Source organism: Lissotriton vulgaris, chromosome 9 (assembly GCF_964263255.1).
Source record: "Lissotriton vulgaris chromosome 9, aLisVul1.2, whole genome shotgun sequence".
Lineage (NCBI taxonomy): Eukaryota > Metazoa > Chordata > Amphibia > Caudata > Salamandridae > Lissotriton > Lissotriton vulgaris.
The window spans coordinates 140,208,100-140,228,598 of NC_141697.1; the positions used below are offsets into that span (position 1 = coordinate 140,208,100).

Below are 20,499 nucleotides of genomic sequence, written 5' to 3' on the forward strand. Positions count from 1 at the left end.
CACGCCATTCAACACAAGTTTAAACTAAGGCAAAGGACGTGGGGAGGACCTAATGTGTGCACAAAATATTCTTAAACCAAATTCTTCGACCCTATGCTATTCTTACTAAGTTCACAGCCACCATACTAAAGGGAAGGGTAATTTGGAACACACTAAAATGATTTGACAGTTTAATAATTTCCTACAGGTAGGGAGAGAAGTGGAACATCACTAATAAACGATTTGCATATAAGTCATTTTAAAGGTGATGGGGCAATATCACTGGCAAGAGTGCTTTATTAAGAAGAGGAAAAAGAGTGATAGAAAGACGTACGCCCACGATCAATAATTACCTAGATAAGAATGAGGACTAACCCTGGCCACGGGTCAGTTTGGAAGGACGGGACAAGGACCCTCAAGGATTGGAATACCAGAAGTTGAGCAGGTACAGCTCGGAATAATCAGGACAGGATACCCCTCAGGATTCAGGTCAGGACTGGGCTCACCAAGGTACGACCAACCCCTTACAGCTTCGGATGCAACGCCAGCGTTACCCCCTCCTCTGCACGGAATCCGCCAATAACCCCGATTGGGTCTTCGAAATCACCCAGCAAAGTGCTTCGCCAGCACTTAAGACTATTTCCACCCCTTGGAGTTTGTGGAAAAAATACGGACAGAGTGCCCCGCAGCCCTCTGTATCAATCACCTATAGAGTTCGTAGGGTCAGTGACAGGTCTGCTACTCGGACAAGTCGGACAATTTCTCTATGCTAAACTAGACTAGTTATACCTTTCTGGGACCCTTGGACCACCCACAAATGTTGCAAGTGACAAAGTCCCACCTTATGATTGGTCAAGGAAGGTGGTTGTGTCATGGTAACCACCTATAATTCTGGGTTCTCATCATTAATATGCAGGCGACAGTACCCACCCTTTACATTTCGGTTCCCAGGGTATACGTGAGGGAAAGACAATAGTGTTCACAGCAAAATGCAACAATGTAATATTTTATGATACAGTTCAATGTCACGGAGGTGAGCTTCTCAGGCGCATCTTGCTTCAGAGGCCAGCTGGCTTGTTTCAGCTTCTGCGCAGTTGGGTTTCTCCCGCATCACGTGACAGGGTTTAGAAGAACTTCAATATGGAGTGGCTCCCCGTTCCCCGGCCCAGAGATACGCGGTACATGAAAAGTAAGCGAGAACAAATTAGAATCACACGAAAAAATGATTATACTGTACACCGTTAAAAGCTTCACTGCACCCCTTACTTTATAATATCTATAGCATTAAGGTTTAGTGCCAAAAAGACAGATATGCAGAAGCAGTGGTGGCAAGCAGAGAGCATGGTTAGAGATAAGCGGCCATATTTGCATCAATGCGCATGAGCAATACAATCCCTCCAAAATGCGAGTGCGTCACATCACATGGGTATGACCGACGCATGCGCAGACTGAATTTCTGCGAAGCAGCCATTTCCGTAGTGCAAGCATGGTTAAGATGAAAAAGACACATAGGCAAGCCTCCTGGGGACACCCGTGTGTTGGAAAAAGAGACGAGAAAAGGACGGACAGGTTGAATTAATATGATTATAAGTTAGGCGAGGTTCTTGAATAAGAGCAAGTCGCTTTACGTGCGAATCCTTGCTCCATCAATCCCCTCTTTGATGATATTTACTATCATCACTATACAGGAAACAGATGCCAACCTCATTCTTCCACATCATCCATCTCGATTTCAACAAACTTATTGTTGATTTTTCTTTCGGCTTCTCTATGGGAGTGTTGATTCTTAGCTTTCTTGTAAATCTTGTTTCTTAATTCTTCTAATTCTAGCTCATCAATATTTCTCTTCACTCCTCTCTTATTCACAGTGTACTTTTTGCATTTTTTACATTTACAGCAAATGAAGATAATTAGCACAACCACACCTATTCCAGCTATTGGCATCAGTATTTTCCATAGAAGATTTTTACCTAAGTTAGCAAACCAACTACCTATAGAGGAGAGACCTCCAGTCAGTCTCGTCCAGGCACTGTCAACTTCTAATGGTTTGAGTTCTTTTTCCAAATTAGTTATGTTCCTTACATATCTCTTGAGTTCGATACTTTTGTCAGGTATGTAGGTGCAACAATGTTGCGCCTTCAGCATCCTGCAGACTCCGCCCTCTTTTGCCAATAAGGTGTCAAGAGCAAGGCGATTCTGTAAAACCATTGATCTGATCGCAACCATTTCAGTATTGACCAGCAGGAATCCAGCAGCAGTGTCAGTTGATAACCGATCCACTACTGTAGACAATTTGCAGATTCTGTGAGTATTCAGAACTACCCCCATTCCAGGTATCAGTGCACTAAAAATATCACCTATAATTTCTCCTACACTTTCACGTTTTCTACGCGCTAAGCCATTAGTCTCTTCATTGCTTCCAGCAGCATTATTCACATGGTATATTTTTGGGAAGACAATGCCAAAGTAGCAGCTTCCATACCAGTGATCCGGCAATTTGAAATAAGCCTTGTTCCCACATATATAATATATTCCAGGAAACACAGGTTCTGACCCGTTTTTGAAACCCCAACCTCCAATTACCTTGTAATTATGTTCACACTCGCTGGAACCAATGAATACATTGTTATAATACTCTGTCCTTTCTCTATGGATACAAAGTTTCCCTTTTCGTTCAAAATCCAGCAACAAAGCAGGATTAGCTTCGCCTTGTGAGGTGTTGTCCATATGTTCTGCCCATCTAGGGATTCTATCCTTCTCGTCATTTGCCTTCTTCTGAAACTTTTCCCTCCTTCTATCTGCCATTTTTATAAACATCTTTTCCTGCTCTTGCAAGGAACAGGTCAGATTAGCTTGTCTTGCTTCATTTAAGTCTGTCACCTATAGTCAGGAAATATTCTCCCATATAACGGGTTACCTCGCTTCTGACATGTACAAGGTTCAGGTGTCCTCTAATGGGAAGTTCAGAAAAGACTACGTCAGCATTTGAGTAGTAGTACTGTAAAGTGCTTCTATAAAATAAACTAGCTAATATACTACAGGAAATTCCATAGGTTAGGGGTAAATGGTGATATGTCACGCCTTCAGCTACTGAAGTGGGCAGCTTCATGCAGACATAACAATCTTCTATTTCCATAGCTTCTACATAATGTACTAAAAGGTTAGCGAAAACATTTAAATGTGTCCTGTTTCTCATTTTGTGGGAATGTAGTCCACCCTCATCTGATGCTTCTAATTTAGGTCGTGTGTGTCTCAGACTAACTGTATTGTCACGTTTTTCTAAGCTTCGTGGTGTGTCCTCAGTCTGTACAACGTCAGTGTCTAACGTTTCAGGTTTAGTAGGGGACAGGTTAGGATCTTTACTTATCATAAAAGGTATAAAGACTGTTAGTCCTATCCATATCACTATTAACATGGCTACACTACATAAGTATATTTTACAGCAGGTTTTACAACAACTAAATCTGGATCTTCCATTGACACTCGAATCAGACATTATAGCTTACAGGTGGCTTTTGCAACCCCTCTTTGTCTCTTTATATCAGAGGCTCCCTCGGGGTTGTCTCAAGGAGGGTCTTCGTCAGAACTCCGATCAGCAATGGACTCTTCGTCACTTTTGCCACTGTGGTTGGGCTCATCAATTTCTTCCAACACCAAGTAAGTCCATTCAGGGCTCCGATACAACCTGTTCGGTTTCTTCACTCTGTCGCCTTTTCTGATAGACTTTCCTCGGGCGTCTTCCTTTCACTTTCAGCCCTTTTTCGATCTTTTAGTTTTTCTTCAACTGTTTTTATTCTTAGTCTCAGTCTTTTGATGTATCGGGGCTCACCCTTGTTTTTGTGGCTTTCAGTGGTCGAGGAAACTTGGCCTTCCTCATGCACTCTTTTGCTTTCGCTTCGTTGTGGCACTTTTGTGTTGGCAGAGCCTATTTCCCTTCCTGTCTGGCTAGTTCCAGGTTTTTCATCTATTTCTTCTGCCTGGTCGCTATGCTGGCCTTGTTCAGATTGGGTTTGTTGATCTTTACTTTCAGGTGATCTGGATTCTGCTTTCTGAACACGTTCGTCTATTTCTAACTGATCCTGTTCATGCACTTCGATCCCTTCATTTTCTTCTGCATGAACTTCAGCTTTGATCACTATCTGTCCTTTTCCTGATTCTGGAGTCTCAGGTGGAGTGTTGATGACTTGATCTGTCCCTACTTGACCTTCTTCCGGATCGGATTTTATGATTGTTTCGATGATCTGCCCTTCTCCTTCTTGTTCTGACTCACCTGCACTATCCCACTCACTATCTAGGTAGGAATATTTTCTCGTTCTGATTGGATCAAGAACTTGGTCGTCGGCAGGGAACCATTCAACGTCTTGACTTGTTCTCGGTAGTTCGTCATCAGCGAGATCCGGACCCTTTTCTGAAGTCTCCTCAGCTGGGCTACCTTCAGCTTCAGTCGCGTTTTCTCCGGTCACCCGCTTTGTGTGACTGGCATGGATCCACTTCGGCACACCAGCGCACTTCACAGCAGTGGTGGTGACAAGGATCACTTGTCTTGGCTTTCCCCACTTTGGTCCGAGGCAACTCTTCCGGGTGTGTTTCTTTAACACCACCCAATCACCGGGTTGCAGTTTGTGCTGGAGTCTTGGGCCAGTCGACAGCTGTCTCTCCAATCTGGTGAGAGATAGAACGCACTTGGTCACCCAGCTGCTTGCAGTATTCTAGTACCAAATCATCAGAAATACTTAGCAGTTTGTGTCCAGGTACCCATGCCTGTCGCATCACTCTCCCCATTAGCACTTCGTGGGGGCTCAGGCCTGTTTTTCGGTTTGGAATACTTCTCAAACTCATCAGCACAAGGGGCAAAGCCTCTATCCAGTTCATTTTGGTGGAGTCACACATTTTCGCCAGTCTGGACTTTATTGTGCCATTTATCTGTTCAACTATTCCAGAAGCCTCTGGATGGTAAGCACAGTGCAGCCTTTGCTCCATCTTAAAAGCCGTACAGAGTTTGTTTAGGACATTGTTGGCAAAATGCCCACCTTGGTCTGTTTCAATCGTCTCAGGAATTCCATACCTAGGTATCAACTCCCTGAGTAACAGTTTGGCTACAGTGATGGCGTCATTATTCTTTGCTGGGTAGGCCTCCACCCACCTGGAAAACAGGCAAACTATGACCAGGACATATCTATAACCCTTGCACTTGGGCAATGTTATAAAGTCCGCCTGCATCCTGACAAAGGGACCTACTGCCTTTCCAATGGTACTCTGTTCTACTACAGTCCTCTTTCCTGCATTGAATTGCTGACACACTAGGCACCTTTGGCAAAGCCTTTCCGCTTGGTTCCTGAATTTTGAATTATAGAACACTTTGTCAAACACACGGCACATTGCATCTCTTCCCATATGTGTGGGTTCATGTATCATTCTAACCATGGGGTCTATCAGGCTGTCTGGTAGTACAGGCACACCAGTTTGGTTAACCACCACACCATCATTCCTTATCCTGCATTCGTTCGCCCTCCATCTGCCCTTTTCTTCCCTGTCTGTTGCCTGTTGTAAGTTTCTCAATTCCTCCCATGTGGATACACTTTCAAACAACATCAGTTGGCAGCTGTTTCCACCACCCCATAACCCAATTTGGAGGGACATTTTGTGTCGGGCACAAAACTGGGCGATTTGGTCAGCGTATCGATTTCCGGCATTTCACATCATCATTTCCAGATCTGTGAGCCGCACACTTGACCACAGCCAATTCTTTGGGCAGTTGAATAGCTTCCAGTAAGTTTTGTACCACCTTTCCATTTCTGATAGGGGTACCTGAGGAAGTCATGAATTCTCTTTGTAACCATAGTTGGGCGAAGTCATGAACAACCCCATAACAGTACTGGCTGTCGGTATTAACAGTTACTCTTTTGTTTTTACCCCTCTTACAAGCTCTTGTCAATGCGATCAGTTCTGCTACTTGTGCAGACTTTACTTCGCATAGGTAAGATGCTTCCAGGGTTGTCGTCAATGTGACTACAGCATAGGCAGCACTCAGACCTCCATTCTCATGTCTTAAACACGAGCCATCCACAAAGATTGTAAGATCCCCATCAAGTAAAGCTATTTCTCTGATGTCAGGACGTGGCTTAGTGCTGAATTCTGTTAAATCGATGCAGTTATGCTCCATTTCATCCTCTGCTTCTACATCCAGAGGAACAGGTAACAGTGTTGCAGGGTTTAGGACATTGCACCGGGAAATAATTACATTTTCAGCCCAAATTAAAATTCTCTCATTTTTAGTCAGCCGACTAGGTGTGAGATACTGGGTCTTCGTTCTCGTCAGTAGGATTACAACAGAATGAGGAACATATACAGTGACAGGATGTCCCATCACAATGTTTTCACTCTGTTCCAGACTTACACAAGTAGCAGCTACTGCTTTCAGGCATCCGGGTAATCCAGCAGCCACTGGATCTAAAGTGGCCGAAAAATAGGCCACGGGACGCCTGACCAGCCCATGCTCCTGTGTCAGGACTGAGAGTGCACAATTTTCTCTTGTGTCACAGAACAGTTCGAAGTTTTTGGAATAATCAGGCATTCCTAATGCAGGAGCTGTACATAGACAATTTCGCAATTTTACCCAAGCAGTCATGCTTTCATCATCCCATTTTACTGGATCCTCCATTCCTTTCTTGGTCATGTTTATTAAAGGTTTGGCTAGAGCTGCGAATCCTACAATCCATTGTCTGCAGTATCCTACAACTCCTAGGAACATTCTCACTTCCTTCTGGGTCACGGGTAGACCCATATTTTTAATTATCTTGATCCTTTCTGTAGTGACTTTTCGAATTCCTTTCTCTATCTGGTGCCCCAGATATTTTACTGAGTTTTTACAGAACTGCAATTTGTCAGGTGATACTTTATGTCCTCCCTTTCCTAGGTGATTCAGCAAGGCAATGGTGTCTGTGACACAGTCAGTTTGAGTTTTAGACGCCACTAAAAGGTCGTCTATGTACTGTACCAAAACGGACTCTCTGGGCAGTACTAAAGATTCAAGGCATTTCTTTAGGATCTGGTTGAAAATCGATGGACTTTCAGTGTACCCTTGGGGGACACGATTCCAGACATAGACGTGGCTGTCAAATTCAAAACTAAAAAGGAACTTGCTTTCTGGATGCAATGGGATGGAAAATAATGCATGGCACAGGTCGATGACAGTGAACCATTCCGCATTCCAAGGAATCTGATACAGTATTACTGCGGGTTAGGCACAATGGGACAGCAAGGTACAACAATTTGATTTACCTTGCGCAGGTCCTGCACTACCCGATATTTCCCGCTAGGCTTTTTAATCCCAATGATGGGCGAATTGCAGGGACTGCTCATGACTTCCTGTATGATGTCTGCTTCAAGCAACCTGTTTATTTCAATTGCGACTCCCGCCTTTACTTCTGCACTCATTTTGTACTGTCTTGTTCTGGGGTATACAGCATTTGTTTTTATTGCTATTTTAACAGGGTCCACATTTGCCATTAGCCTACATCTCTTCCCGTGAAGTCCCATACTTCGGGTACCACTCTTAGCTGTAGTTCTTCAGGTAAGTCTTCAACGGACAAGGGTCTAATCTCGGTGTCAGGTCTTACTAACATTAATTTATACAGGCCATCTTCATCTGGGGTCTGAATTACGACACCATTTGGTGTGCAAAAGATGGTACAGTTCATTTTGCACAACAAGTCACGTCCTAACAGGTTCACGGGACTGGAGTCACAGACCACAAATCTGTGCATTTCTTTGAAATTTCCTATGGAAATTTCCATAGGTTCAGTTACTGGAGTACTGAATATCTGATTGGAGACACCAACTACTTGGATTGCTTCTCCCGAGAGGGGTAGGTTAGGAACGTCCACTGTTCTCACAGTAGAACGGGTAGCACCAGTGTCTAACAGAAAGGTGACGTCTTTTCCCTCAACCTTTCCTTCAATGTATGGTCCAGTCTGGTCTACCGGTAAGGAGGCGCCAAGTACGCACTCCTTGTCCTCCCCCCTCAGGCCCCGTCAATCTTGATCATCACAGAGGAAGGAATCGTTTAACAAATACTGCTGAATTGTTGCATTTCTCTCATTCTCTCCTTCCCATACCTCGGCCCTTTCATTCTGCTGACCCTGATTCTTATAATTCTGTCTGGGAGCGCGTGGCACTTGAGACAGCTTTACCTGTTGCTGGTTCTTTCGGGTCCCCTCTTTCTGCACCTGTGGATTTAAACCATTTACAGGGGCATTACCAGCCTGCAGGTGCGGACACTCGTCTCTCCAATGCCCTATCTGGCCGCACCCGTGGCAGGAGAATTGTTTCATAGCCTCCTCCCGACTCATTTTTACCCGGGGTTTTCCCCCTCCCCCAGTATTAGAATTTTGTGCATTATTATTGTTATTCAATTTACTTAACTGCTTTTCTTGCTGTTCAGCCAATTTCACTTGTGCCCACATGACTTTCTCCTTGAGGGCTTTCTTCTTGTTTTCGATCTCATCCTCGCAGTACTTGGCATACTTGAGGACATCGTCTATGGGCTTCCCTTGCCAACTGATTTTATTATCTCGAATCCACTGGGATATTTCAGGCCTTAATCCTAACACAAATCTATAACTGAAATGGGTCATGTCCTTCATGTCCACATTATCAATTCCACTGTAAGTTTTGAACACCTGTAGTAACCTTTCATAAAAGGAGTGAACGGTCTCATCTCGCTCTTGGGTAGTTCTATCTATCCTGGTCCAATTAGTTTCTTTTGCGGGCACCTTTTTCTTCAGGTATTGTATGACTTGATCATACTTCCTCTTTACTTCTGGTGAGGGAGCTCCGGTTCTGGGGTCTCTCGCATACTCGTCATTGGGCCAATCAATTTCAATTTTGCACTCGGTCCACAAATCTACAGGTACCACAATGTCGAAAAACCCATCCAGGTCTTTCAGGAGGCATTTCTGAACTTTTATGAAGCGTTCAACCTGTCTGAACCAGTCGACTGGCTTCTCTCGTAATTTTGGGAAGTCATTAGTAAATGACACTGTCTTGTCGGGACCAAGGAACATGGACGTATTTTCCCCCAGGAACCTCTCTCATGGGACACAATTTTTCTGCTGGACCTACTTCTTTAAGCACGTATTCTGAAGTTTGGGATTTAGCCCTACTGTCTTCCTTTTTCTTTGCCCACCGGGTTTTCCATTTTTCTACATCCCCCCATTTCTGTAGGAGTTTCAGTAATTCTTTTATCTGGATTTGTTTTCCTACTACATTCAAGCTCTCTAAGTCTTTGTCGGAAAAATCTGCTCTGTAGGGTTTCTGAAGGACTTTGGAACGACTGACATCTATTCCCATGTCTGCGGCAGTGTCCATTAATCTCTCATGGAGCAATCTAGCCTTCCGGGTAAGGTTTTTGCTGATAAACAGTAACTCTTCCTCATTAAAGGAGTTTAACCGGTCTAATCCTACATTACCAGCCATTAGTTCCTCTATTTCTATCCTTAGTTTATAGATTTCTAAGGGTTTCGGTTGGGGTGTGGTCTCTTTCTCTAATTCTTTGGTCCATCTGTCCAATTCTTCTGGGGATACTACTGTGGCACTCCTGACCCCAGAGGTGCTTTCAATCATTACCTCCTTTGCCCTACTCTGACTTCTTGCCCTTGGTACACTGGTTCTGGGTTCCCTTATGGGCAGATCCATTAAGACCACTGACTCACATTCGCTTTCTTGATCGTCATCTATGATCGTCTCTTTTCTTGGGGGTGGAATACTTGGGGTTGGTAAAATTGGGGTTATCACAGGAGGTCGTGGACTAGCCAGGCTATCCCTATAAAGAGGAATAGCGGGACCGATAGTTACTGGGATAGTCAGTGAATCTGGATGGGGATGTATCTGGGCTATGGCCCGGACTAAATCATCTCGCGGTCTAGCCAGGGCTTCCTTCTCTTGCTCTCGCAAAGCCTTTTCTGCGGAATTGTCATGCAATACTTGGGGTACCAAGGGAGGGTAAATACTTGGGGCTGTTTGAGTAACCAACCGAGGTGGGCCTTCTCCAAACGGACGGTAATTCGGGACTGTAGAACTAGGCCTGCAAAACCCATCCCCATCACTGTTTTTACTATCCGTACCCGTTCCATCTGTTTCACTATCCCTCCGACATCTAGGATATTTAGAAAACGGGTTGGGTGAACTCAAAGGTTCTGACTCTGCAACATAGGGAGGGGGGTTTTTCATCAACAAATCCTCTAGGTGCTCATCTTCAGAGTCCCCCACGGCCATTAAGTGATGGGTTTTCTCTATACGTTTCCCTTTCCCTTGTTCTAGTACTCCCATCATTGGAAACAACCCCTCAACCATCATATTCTGTCTCCACTGTTTCATTTTCTGCTCTTTAGTTTCTTTCTGGACCTTTGGATACCATCTGCTTACTCCCTTGTCCATCCTGGGTCTATCTCTTTCCAGAGCCTCGATCTCCCATTCTTCTAGGGCTTCGTACTGGGTTAATCTGGGTCTGGGATGTAATTCGTTCATTCGGGTTCTCAAGTTAAACAGGATTCTGCCATTAAAAGAACCATCAATAGGGAATGCTAGGACTCCGTCATCTGCAGTGTATTTTGCCCAGTTCTCTAACCATACACAAGTATGATACCCTTTTTCAAACATCATGAAGGAAGCAGGAGTATTTGGGGGAGGGATGATCGCACCCTCCCTCGTTCTAATGGGCTTGTCCGTTTTTAAAAAGTTCTTTATTTTATCGGCAAATGACGTTTTTCTTTTTACTCCATACATTATGCGCGGTCTACCTCGTAAAATCTGATCCTTATGAAATCCTAGGTACTGTGGATTAGGTATAAACTCGGGATACCACATACACCTTTCCAGACTCGCTTCTAACTCGGCTTGATTAATTTTGTTTACCTTTGTGCTTCCAATGCTAGCGCGACTTCTATCTCGCAGCAACCAATCAACACCGTGACTACAAAAATCCTTGTCCAATGGGTGCGCGGCCTTTCGCGAGACAAGGTCTCACGCTCCGGCACTCACCCCTCCCTTACAATTTCAGCTTCACTACACACCTGCTGTCTCGACCAATACCAGCGCGGCACGGAGTGACGTCAGCGCAGCCCTGCGACCGACTCCCTCCTTCACAAGGTAACGGAAACTTTGAATTTTTCCTAAAGTAAAAACGTTTATTTTAGTCAACAATACGTAACGTTCGCCACTGTGTCTGAGCGTTCTAAAGAGATAGAAAGTTTTCTTTTCACTGCAAGTAAACCACTTCTGTCTACGTTTCATTCACTTTCGGGTAGACTTCTTTGCCTAACCTCACAAACGAGCAATATAGAACCTGCTACTCCCCTGACTCATCCACTTCTTTCCGGGATATATACTAAGTCAGGATTTCACCAGCGGACTACCTTGCCTATCACTCAAGCTTCGGAGACCCTATTACTACTCCCGAAGGTGACCTTTACTAGGTGATATCACAATGGAAGTTTTATTCAAGGACTCGCTAGCTATCAATCATTCAGATACAACAAAAGGATCCTAATTAGTGCTTCTAGTCTTCTCCTGACCCTGCACTAATACCTCCCGACAAGTGACCTCATCAGCTAACCGGATTCTGCTCACCGTTAGCTATAGACTTCCCCCGGGGATTCGGACTACACTGAACACTTTACAAACAATTCTGTTAATATTACATATAATACTTATAGCAGCAATGTAAAATCATATATATAATTAAAAACCCTTTAAAACATTTGCGCAATATTCGAAGCAATGTGATCACTGTAAAAATATCGAAACTTTAGCAGCACATATTTATTTTTCGTGGTTCATTTATTTATCTACCTATCTTAACTAGTCCTAACCATTACCTCTGCTACCAGAAAATTACTGATAGAGCGCGCTGGTCACCCGACTCATAAGTTTACCAATTTACACGCACTGGGTTCTGACGTGTATATAACCATTGAACTTGTTTGACCCGGGTGAGTTATCCGCGCTACTATGAGTAATTCGGAGGGTGACTCTTACACCACTTACTATTCATGTACCTGACTTACCACAGGCACATTACTCCTGATGGATCAGGAGCTAGCAGTGGACAGGTAGCAAGATTCCTATAAGGAGAAAAATACCCTACACAGAAAATGCTTTTAATAACATTTGATGAGGTATAATGAACACAGACACCTGGTGGGTTTTGAAGGTTTATATAAGGAAATTTCAGGAAAAATATGCCAGAATAATGAGACAAATACAAGTTAATACATCAATTATCAGTATCAAAGCCACAATATAACTATGGATTAAGGCAAGTACCATTAGAGTAGTTGGGAACACTACAGGATATGAGCATTTAGAGAACACACCATTCAACACAAGTTTAAACGAAGGCAAAGGACATGGGGAGGACCTAATGTGTGCACAAAATATTCTTAAACCAAATTCTTCGACCCTATGTTATTCTTACTAAGTTCACAGCCACCATACTAAAGGGAAGGGTAATTTGGAACACACTAAAATGATTTGACAGTTTAATAATTTCCTACAGGTAGGGAGAGAAGTGGAACATCACTAATAAACGATTTGCATATAAGTCATTTTAAAGGTGATAGGGCAATATCACAGGCAAGAGTGCTTTATTAAGAAGAGGAAAAAGAGTGATAGAAAGACGTACACCCACGATCAATAATTACCTAGATAAGAATGAGGACTAACCCTGGCCACGGGTCAGTTTGGAAGGATGGGACAAGGACCCTCAAGGATTGGAATACCAGAAGTTGAGCAGGTACAGCTCGGAATAATCAGGACAGGATACCCCTCAGGATTCAGGTCAGGACTGGGCTCACCAAGGTACGACCAACCCCTTACAGCTTCAGATGCAACGCCAGCGTTACCCCCTCCTCTGCACGGAATCCGCCAATAACCCCGATTGGGTCTTCGAAATCACCCAGCAAAGTGCTTCGCCAGCACTTAAGACTATTTCCACCCCTTGGAGTTTGTGGAAAAAATACGGACAGAGTGCTCCGCAGCCCTCTGTATCAATCACCTATAGAGTTCGTAGGGTCAGTGACAGGTCTGCTAATCGGACAAGTCGGACAATTTCTCTATGCTAAACTAGACTAGTTATACCTTTCTGGGACCCTTGGACCACCCACAAATGTTGCAAGTGACAAAGTCCCACCTTATGATTGGTCAAGGAAGGTGGTTGTGTCATGGTAACCACTTATAATTCTGGGTTCTCATCATTAATATGCAGGTGACAGTACCCACCCCTTACATTTCGGTTCCCAGGGTATATGTGAGGGAAAGACAATAGTGTTCACAGCAAAATGCAACAATGTAATATTTTATGATACAGTTCAATGTCACGGAGGTGAGCTTCTCAGGCGCATCTTGCTTCAGAGGCCAGCTGGCTTGTTTCAGCTTCTGCGCAGTTGGGTTTCTCCCGCATCACGTGACAGGGTTTAGAAGAACTTCAATATGGAGCGGCTCCCCGTTCCCCGGCCCAGAGATACGCGGTACATGAAAAGTAAGCGAGAACAAATTAGAATCACACGAAAAAATGATTACACTGTACACCGTTAAAAGCTTCACTGCACCCCTTACTTTATAATATCTATAGCATTAAGGTTTAGTGCCAAAAAGACAGATATGCAGAAGCAGTGGTGGCAAGCAGAGAGCATGGTTAGAGATAAGCGGCCATATTTGCATCAATGCGCATGAGCAATACAATCCCTCCAAAATGCGAGTGCGTCACATCACATGGGTATGACCGACGCATGCGTAGACTGAATTCCTGCGAAGCAGCCATTTCCGTAGTGCAAGCATGGTTAAGATGAAAAAGACACATAGGCAAGCCTCCTGGGGACACCCGTGTGTTGGAAAAAGAGACGAGAAAAGGACGGACAGGTTGAATTAATATGATTATAAGTTAGGCGAGGTTCTTGAATAAGAGCAAGTCTCTTTACGTGCGAATCCTTGCTCCATCAGGAGAAATTCTGCACTTTTCAGTGCAATCATCTAGTATGCCCGCTTTGTATTGTCTCAAACACTTTCCAGAAGCTACCATGATTTGCTACTCCTACTTTTTATCTCCTAATGGAAAAAACTGTCGCTTTTACCCACTTGTGAGCGCTATTATCTTAATTAGTTTCTCTTCTTTCAGAAATAAAATGGTCTAACATTTGTGATGATGAAGGAAGACGCAACTGCCTAAATTACTGTTTTCCAGAAGTGTAATGGGCACAAGTATTTTCTTCAGACTTTTGATGCAACAAAAGCAAAAAGAGGTTGGATTGCCGAGTTGGAGCTTACATGAGAGTGCGCTGGTAAAACTAAATCCAATTACCTTACTGTCTTTAGAAGTTATGCAGTGCGACACATAGTCTGGCCATCAGGAAACAGACTATAAAGAGGAGATGCTGATTAGGATGAGACCCATACATCTTGCCACTTAAAGTCCTACAGTAATGAAAGCACGTTCGGCCAGTATGGACATTAAATAGAAATGGGCTAACAAAGCCCCCTCAGGGAACTCATGACAAGAGTGTGAATAACTTTTGCTACTGATGTTATTCGTTGTACAACACTGTCTCAGTCGACCTAGAGGATGCATACGTTTACTTCTTGGTAAATTGTGTCCAAGGATAACATCTCCAGTTCATTAAAGCCATTACAGCATGAAACAACCACAGAATGCAGTTTCATGAGTCTTCATCAAACTTGTTTTCCTGGAGGTGGCCTACCTAAGGATCCAAAATATTTACTTCTATCCTTGTCCAGGCTCTTTCTAGCTGGTAAAGGTCCAGTTTGAAACTTAGAACATTCGTTATGGCTTAGTATCTGGTTTAATCCGATATTAACCTTTTAATTATACAAAATGTTTTCTCATACAAAACCTAATTTAGTTCATAAGAGCCATTGCAGACTCCAAACTTACAGGGGCCTTTCTTGTTCAGAGCATAATGTATATACAGGAGGCTTACGTTTGTTCCTAAGCACACCTTACATAACATCCTCGTGGTTCCACGGGTTCTTAGCCTTGGGTAATTTCTCCTTGAATGGTTTCACGTTCACTCATTCAGCTTTACTTGGCAGAACACTGAAATCAGCTAATTGATAGTGGTTCAAGCCTTCTCTTTCTTTTTCTCTTTTTTCTCTCTCTTTTTCTTTCTTTTTCTGTCTCTTTTTCTTTCCTTTTCTCTTTCTCTTTCAGCTGATGATTACTCCCAGTGGTGGACTTAGCAGAGTTTGGTGTGGGAGTGCCAGGCCGTAACATAAAACCTCTCCTAATGTTTCTAGGATTGATGCTTAAGATGAGAGGATGATCTGAGTACTTCAAGCTGTTTATATGGATCATTTAATCTCTAAACTTAAAACATGTTTCAGTGCAGCGATAAAGACTATATAGGGTTTATATATTCATGCAAAAATAAAATACATAATCATGGGTAGAGGATGTAGCCTAACAGCTAGGGCGGTCTATCTCTAATCTGAGGTACCAGGTTCGTGTCCCGGCAACTAGGCTCAACATCCTGAGGTTCTGGGCAAATCACTTAAGTCAGCAGTTACTCCTCTGCAGTCTTGGTACTGTAGATGCAGAACCTCGATTCAGCTGTAATTGTGTGTATCTTTGTTGCAGTTGAGTAAAACCTTCTGATGAAACCCTAAACTACACTTTTCCCGTCCTAGGTGCATCCCACCCTTTGTAAAATGCCCTACTGAATACAGTGTTTTATTTGTTTCTTTACCTCAGACAGTAATGTGTATGTCCATGACCTGCTGACATTTCAACAAATCACCACAGTGTCCAAAGCAAAGGGAGCATCTTTGCTGGCATGTGACCTACAGGCAAGTATGAGAAAGATTGCAATTTGTTTTAGCTTCATCTTCGCTTAAGTAGGTTTGAAGACCCTTGTAACTGTGAAGTTACTGTATTAATGTACTCCTATATGTAGCAAAGTGTTCAATATACATTCTGTAATTTGTTTGGGATTTTATAATGTGAAGCAGTTTATGGTAAATCCAGTGTGGCCATCATACGATTCCCCCAAATATAGTATTTGAAGGCATGTTGTGATTTGTGAATGCAGTTTTAATGTCTTGTTTTAAGACCTTATATTAGTTTTGGCTGATCCATTTGAAGGAGATTGTGTACTGCTCTTTTTCTAAATTATTCTTGGTGTCTGATTGTTCTGAGCTAAACCCTGCGGTAGCAGCGTGGTGCTATGCAGGCCCCATGCTTCATAAATTGATATCTCAAATCCAGCTGCTTCAGAGCAGACTAACGTGCCTGGGGCTGAATTGCTGTCCAAACCATAGCAGTAAGCGGCTTTGCTGCCTTCACCTTCAAGGGAGAATTGGCGGGTTCAAAGATTATTTAAGGTCTCGCAATGAAACCTGTGCATAATGAATACATCTTGTGGCTCACTTTGTTTCGACAGTATATATAATACCTGGAGCCACTGCTGTTGTACTACATTGGACATGTACAACAGAAACTTATTTTGTTTACCAATCCATTTAGCCTCTTCCGCCCAATCGTGTGTGCTCTATCTGAGGCTTTTTCAGGACCTTGTGAGACGATAATTACCATCCAAGATGGTGCACAAAATGAGCTATGTGGAGAAATGGAATGCATAAATAGTGAAATTATAGTTTTAGTAATTTGAAACCAGAGTTGACAAAGCCAATACGTCTGACTTTAATGGCAACCACGTGGAAGCTAAGGCTTGCACTAATGCTATGTGTATGTGTTCGCACATTAAAGTCAGATCTATTGAATTTGCTGAGTGAGTGTCTGATTTAGTGTTTGAAAACATATATGGATTAGCCTGAAGCATTCCATAAAACCATTCAATCTTTGATGAAGTGAGAAACTAAAAAACAAGTTTGTATTAAAACTCTTTAAACATGAAACGTAAAATATAAAACTGTAGTTGTGTAAAAAACACAGACATATCCATGCATGCACCTGCGCACAAATACTCACACTCCCCAAAAGACCAATTTAAGAAAAGACTAGTGCAAAGACACCTAGGCTTCTGCGCATTCTGGTTCATAAATAGAAAGATCAAAACATGACACACGCACACATCCTTCTAAGCATGGACAAAGCCAGTAGGTCTGGAATTGGCTGCTAGCCTTTTGGATTTATCAATGCATATTTTTGTTTTTTATCAATTGTATTTCACAGCTCTGTTTTTGGGGATGCTACAGATCCCTTGTCAGTATAAAAAAGCAAAACATGATTTTGGGTCGCTAAAAGTACACATTGGAATAGTAAACCCTAGCACTGAAGGTAACTTCTTTCGAGTGAGAGCATTTGGCCCTTTTACAAGGAGCAAATCCACACACCGTGATGTTAGCCAATGACTGAAGTGGTTGGAAGAAAATGTGAATGATGCATTCGCAGACTATGGGATCGATACGACTGGGTGAAAACCCCTAGTGAGTATTATACATATAATTTTAGCGAACCCAAAATGTTTTGTCTAATGCCAGATCTACAAATGCACATAAACTTACACTATCAAAACCCTGTGCATACTTTTTTTTACATTAGCCGGATAGTTGATCTACACTATATACAAGTGTCACCAATGTTTCTGAAGAAGGAATGTCTTTGACTCTGCCAGTATACGCAAAAAACCTGTTTTTTCACATTCTGATGGCAACTTGAAAGCGAATGCAAAAGAACCTTCGAGCATAGCACAAAAAAGATTTGACTATTATTCAACTCCAATGGCTGTATTCGTTTAGTAAGGCTGTCATCCTTAGAAGGATTAGAAGATGAGTCTGACCACTAACATTTGAACCTTGTCCTTTATGGAGCACACAGACCTTTGCAGCAGGCACATAAACGGAATGAGTATTGCACGAATTCCTGTATCAGGCCTGGCAGCTGAGTTTTAGAAAGATGAATGGTAATGTACCCATGCACAATTTGCACTGGCACCCATCAGAGGCCATGTTTAGCTCTGATATATTCACAGGAATCTTTGCGGTTCACCATTCTCTCTCTGCTTCAGCTTTTGTTTCCTTAATACATACTGGAGAGCTTTTCAGTTATGGATACTTTTCTATCACATAGCTGAGAGTAAATTTCATAGCAAGACCAGCATTAATACACATTTATCAGAAGATAGAGGCGGTGTCATTTCATTAGATTTTTTTAAATCGATCAAAGGAAATTTAATCTAAACAGAACGGTCTCATTTAGCTCTGATGTATAAGCAGAGCTCACACCGACAAGGAAGCCAGGGTCCTGACAACAGTGTTCACGTATCAATGTTATAAATTAATTTTCCTTTAAGAGTTAGTTTGAGTGGTCAGCAGTGACTGACTGCAGAGTTAGTAACTTGGTTAACCTGGATTTCCCTTTTCAATCCATTGTAGTTGCTTGACTCTGGTATTTCCGATCCAGCAGACTGTATTACATTGACAAATGTTTGCGACTATCTGTGTTTAATGCCCACCTCTTGATTACTACAGGAGTTTATAACCTGAAAAGAGACTGAGAAAGGCAGCCAAAAGTTTGCTGCAGCCCGATTGGCGCCCACGGCCACTACCGTGCTTACCGCAGGGATCTGTGCTAATTCATGTCTCCAGGCCCTTCAGATCGGCAGATGTTAGGGTTGTTCATGGAGAACTCTCCCGCAGCACCGTGTGGGAGACCTTAGATGCTTCGCTGTGCTGCCCGTCATTGGGCGTCAGTCAATCTTTGCGTGATTGTGCCACTGGATTCAAGCAAGCCGGGCTAAGGACGGCTGGAATGCCAGAAACCGGTCCTCGGAAGCTTGTTTCCGGTCCAAGGAAGACATGGCTTTTACAGTTCGGGCTGGACTGTTCCCATGAGGCACAGGGTCAGACTGATTTGCATATAGCCATGTCTGAACTGGGGTGGCAGAGTGGGCTAAAGAACGGTGATGGATTAAACCCAGATCTTTTGACTGGGTGTGAGTGTTTGATTGATTCAGATGCTCCGTCCATCACCACCCCCTTTTGTACCATCAAGAACTGTAGCCTGTCTCGCCAGTGCTTCTGCATCCACAGTCCCAGAAAAACCTTTATATGTCCCTGGCCTTGAGAGGCACAACACATTGAAGTATTAATAATGTGCTTTGATGCAAAATAAAGTGAGAGTGTGTTGAGTGGATAGAGAAAATGAAATGTTATAAACTGCGGGAGCCACAATACCTGTCTCAAGCAGACGTCCTCTTTTTAACTCGACTAAATTGTAGTTGTGATTAGTGTAAAATGAGCATTGAATGTATAATGATTCAATGTACTATTGAGGTGTGAAATAGCCGCCACCCCCAGAATTTCTATGTAAGCAGTCCTCAGGGGGCAGAATGGTATACTTAATGAATAAATGACAGAGAAATAGTGTTCTGGGTGGAGCCAGAGGCCCCACTATGTATTTTTTAAAGAACTGTAACAATATACCCGCAGACAGCTGCGCTAACTAGCTTGAACTAAATACTACAGCTGCAGTGGCACCTGCTTAGTTTCAGGGCACAAATGACGACACATGCAGAATTAATGGCAGCCACACAGTCTGGAAAACCTTGTTCGGCAATTCTTGTAATTGATGTATTTTGGAATGCCACAGTTCAGTGTTTGTTACAATCTGTACGGATTACTCTGCTTCAGAAAATAAATGTGTAGCCAAAAGCTATGGTTGTACACCAGTGGTTCAATACAAAAATGGTGTATATCGATTGCCCTGTAAAAGTCACCTGAGGTGAATTATACAGTTTGAACTTGTGTAAGCATTGATTGTTTGTACCCTACTGCTTCAATTTTCATTGCTAATTTTTGGATCATGACATGGATCATCCACTTCCTGTGCAAAAAAGTGCCCTTTTGTCTAATGAGAGCTCAAAATTTGTTTAAATGAGAGAAATGGTCACATGGACCCAAATCCCTGATTTACAATTGGCTTTATTGTCACATACATTATCTAATCAGTATTTCAACATGATTCATCATTGAAAATTGAATCACGAAACTGGATAAGAGATACAATTGACAGTGTAGAGGGTGGTGAGCACATGTTCATGAATTCTGAATCTTGGGTGCTCCAGACCCTCTCTAAAGATACTTTGTCCTTCTTTCAGGAATGCCAATTACAAGTTTGCGGTTACATTTGCTTTATACTCTACATTATGAAATTCAGATTTCTTATGTGAGCATCGTCATTTTTTTCCTTGTTCTATATATTCTGTTTTTGTTGAGAGTTGTAACCCTTTTAGTTTTAATGCACTGCATGCTTTGCTTTAGTCGTTAAACTCTTACACCGGTCCAAAATGCAGAGAGGGAGGGTGTGGCCTGCATCCAAAGATGGCCGCACACTAAGGGAGCAGAGCGGCTGATCCGTTATTAACACCCCATATCCGTAATTATCCGAGAGACTCTGCAGCACCTACCACCTTCGGGAGCTTCAGGGAAGTGGCAGAAAGCATCTGATTTCCGCCCGCTCCAATTTCGAAGCCCGTTGGCTGCCTGTGA

At 42.9% G+C, this 20,499-nt stretch overlaps 1 protein-coding gene across 2 annotated transcripts in view; it reads left to right on the forward strand.

Moving 5' to 3' along the window:
- VPS39 (VPS39 subunit of HOPS complex) overlaps positions 1-20,499 on the forward strand; it is a 389,790-nt gene that overhangs the window by 127,005 nt on the left and 242,286 nt on the right. For both annotated transcript variants that reach the window (XM_086937216.1, XM_086937217.1), the window contains exon 5: positions 15,743-15,837. In XM_086937216.1, the coding sequence (XP_086793342.1) occupies positions 15,743-15,837 (95 nt within the window). The remainder of the gene's footprint in view (positions 1-15,742; positions 15,838-20,499) is intronic.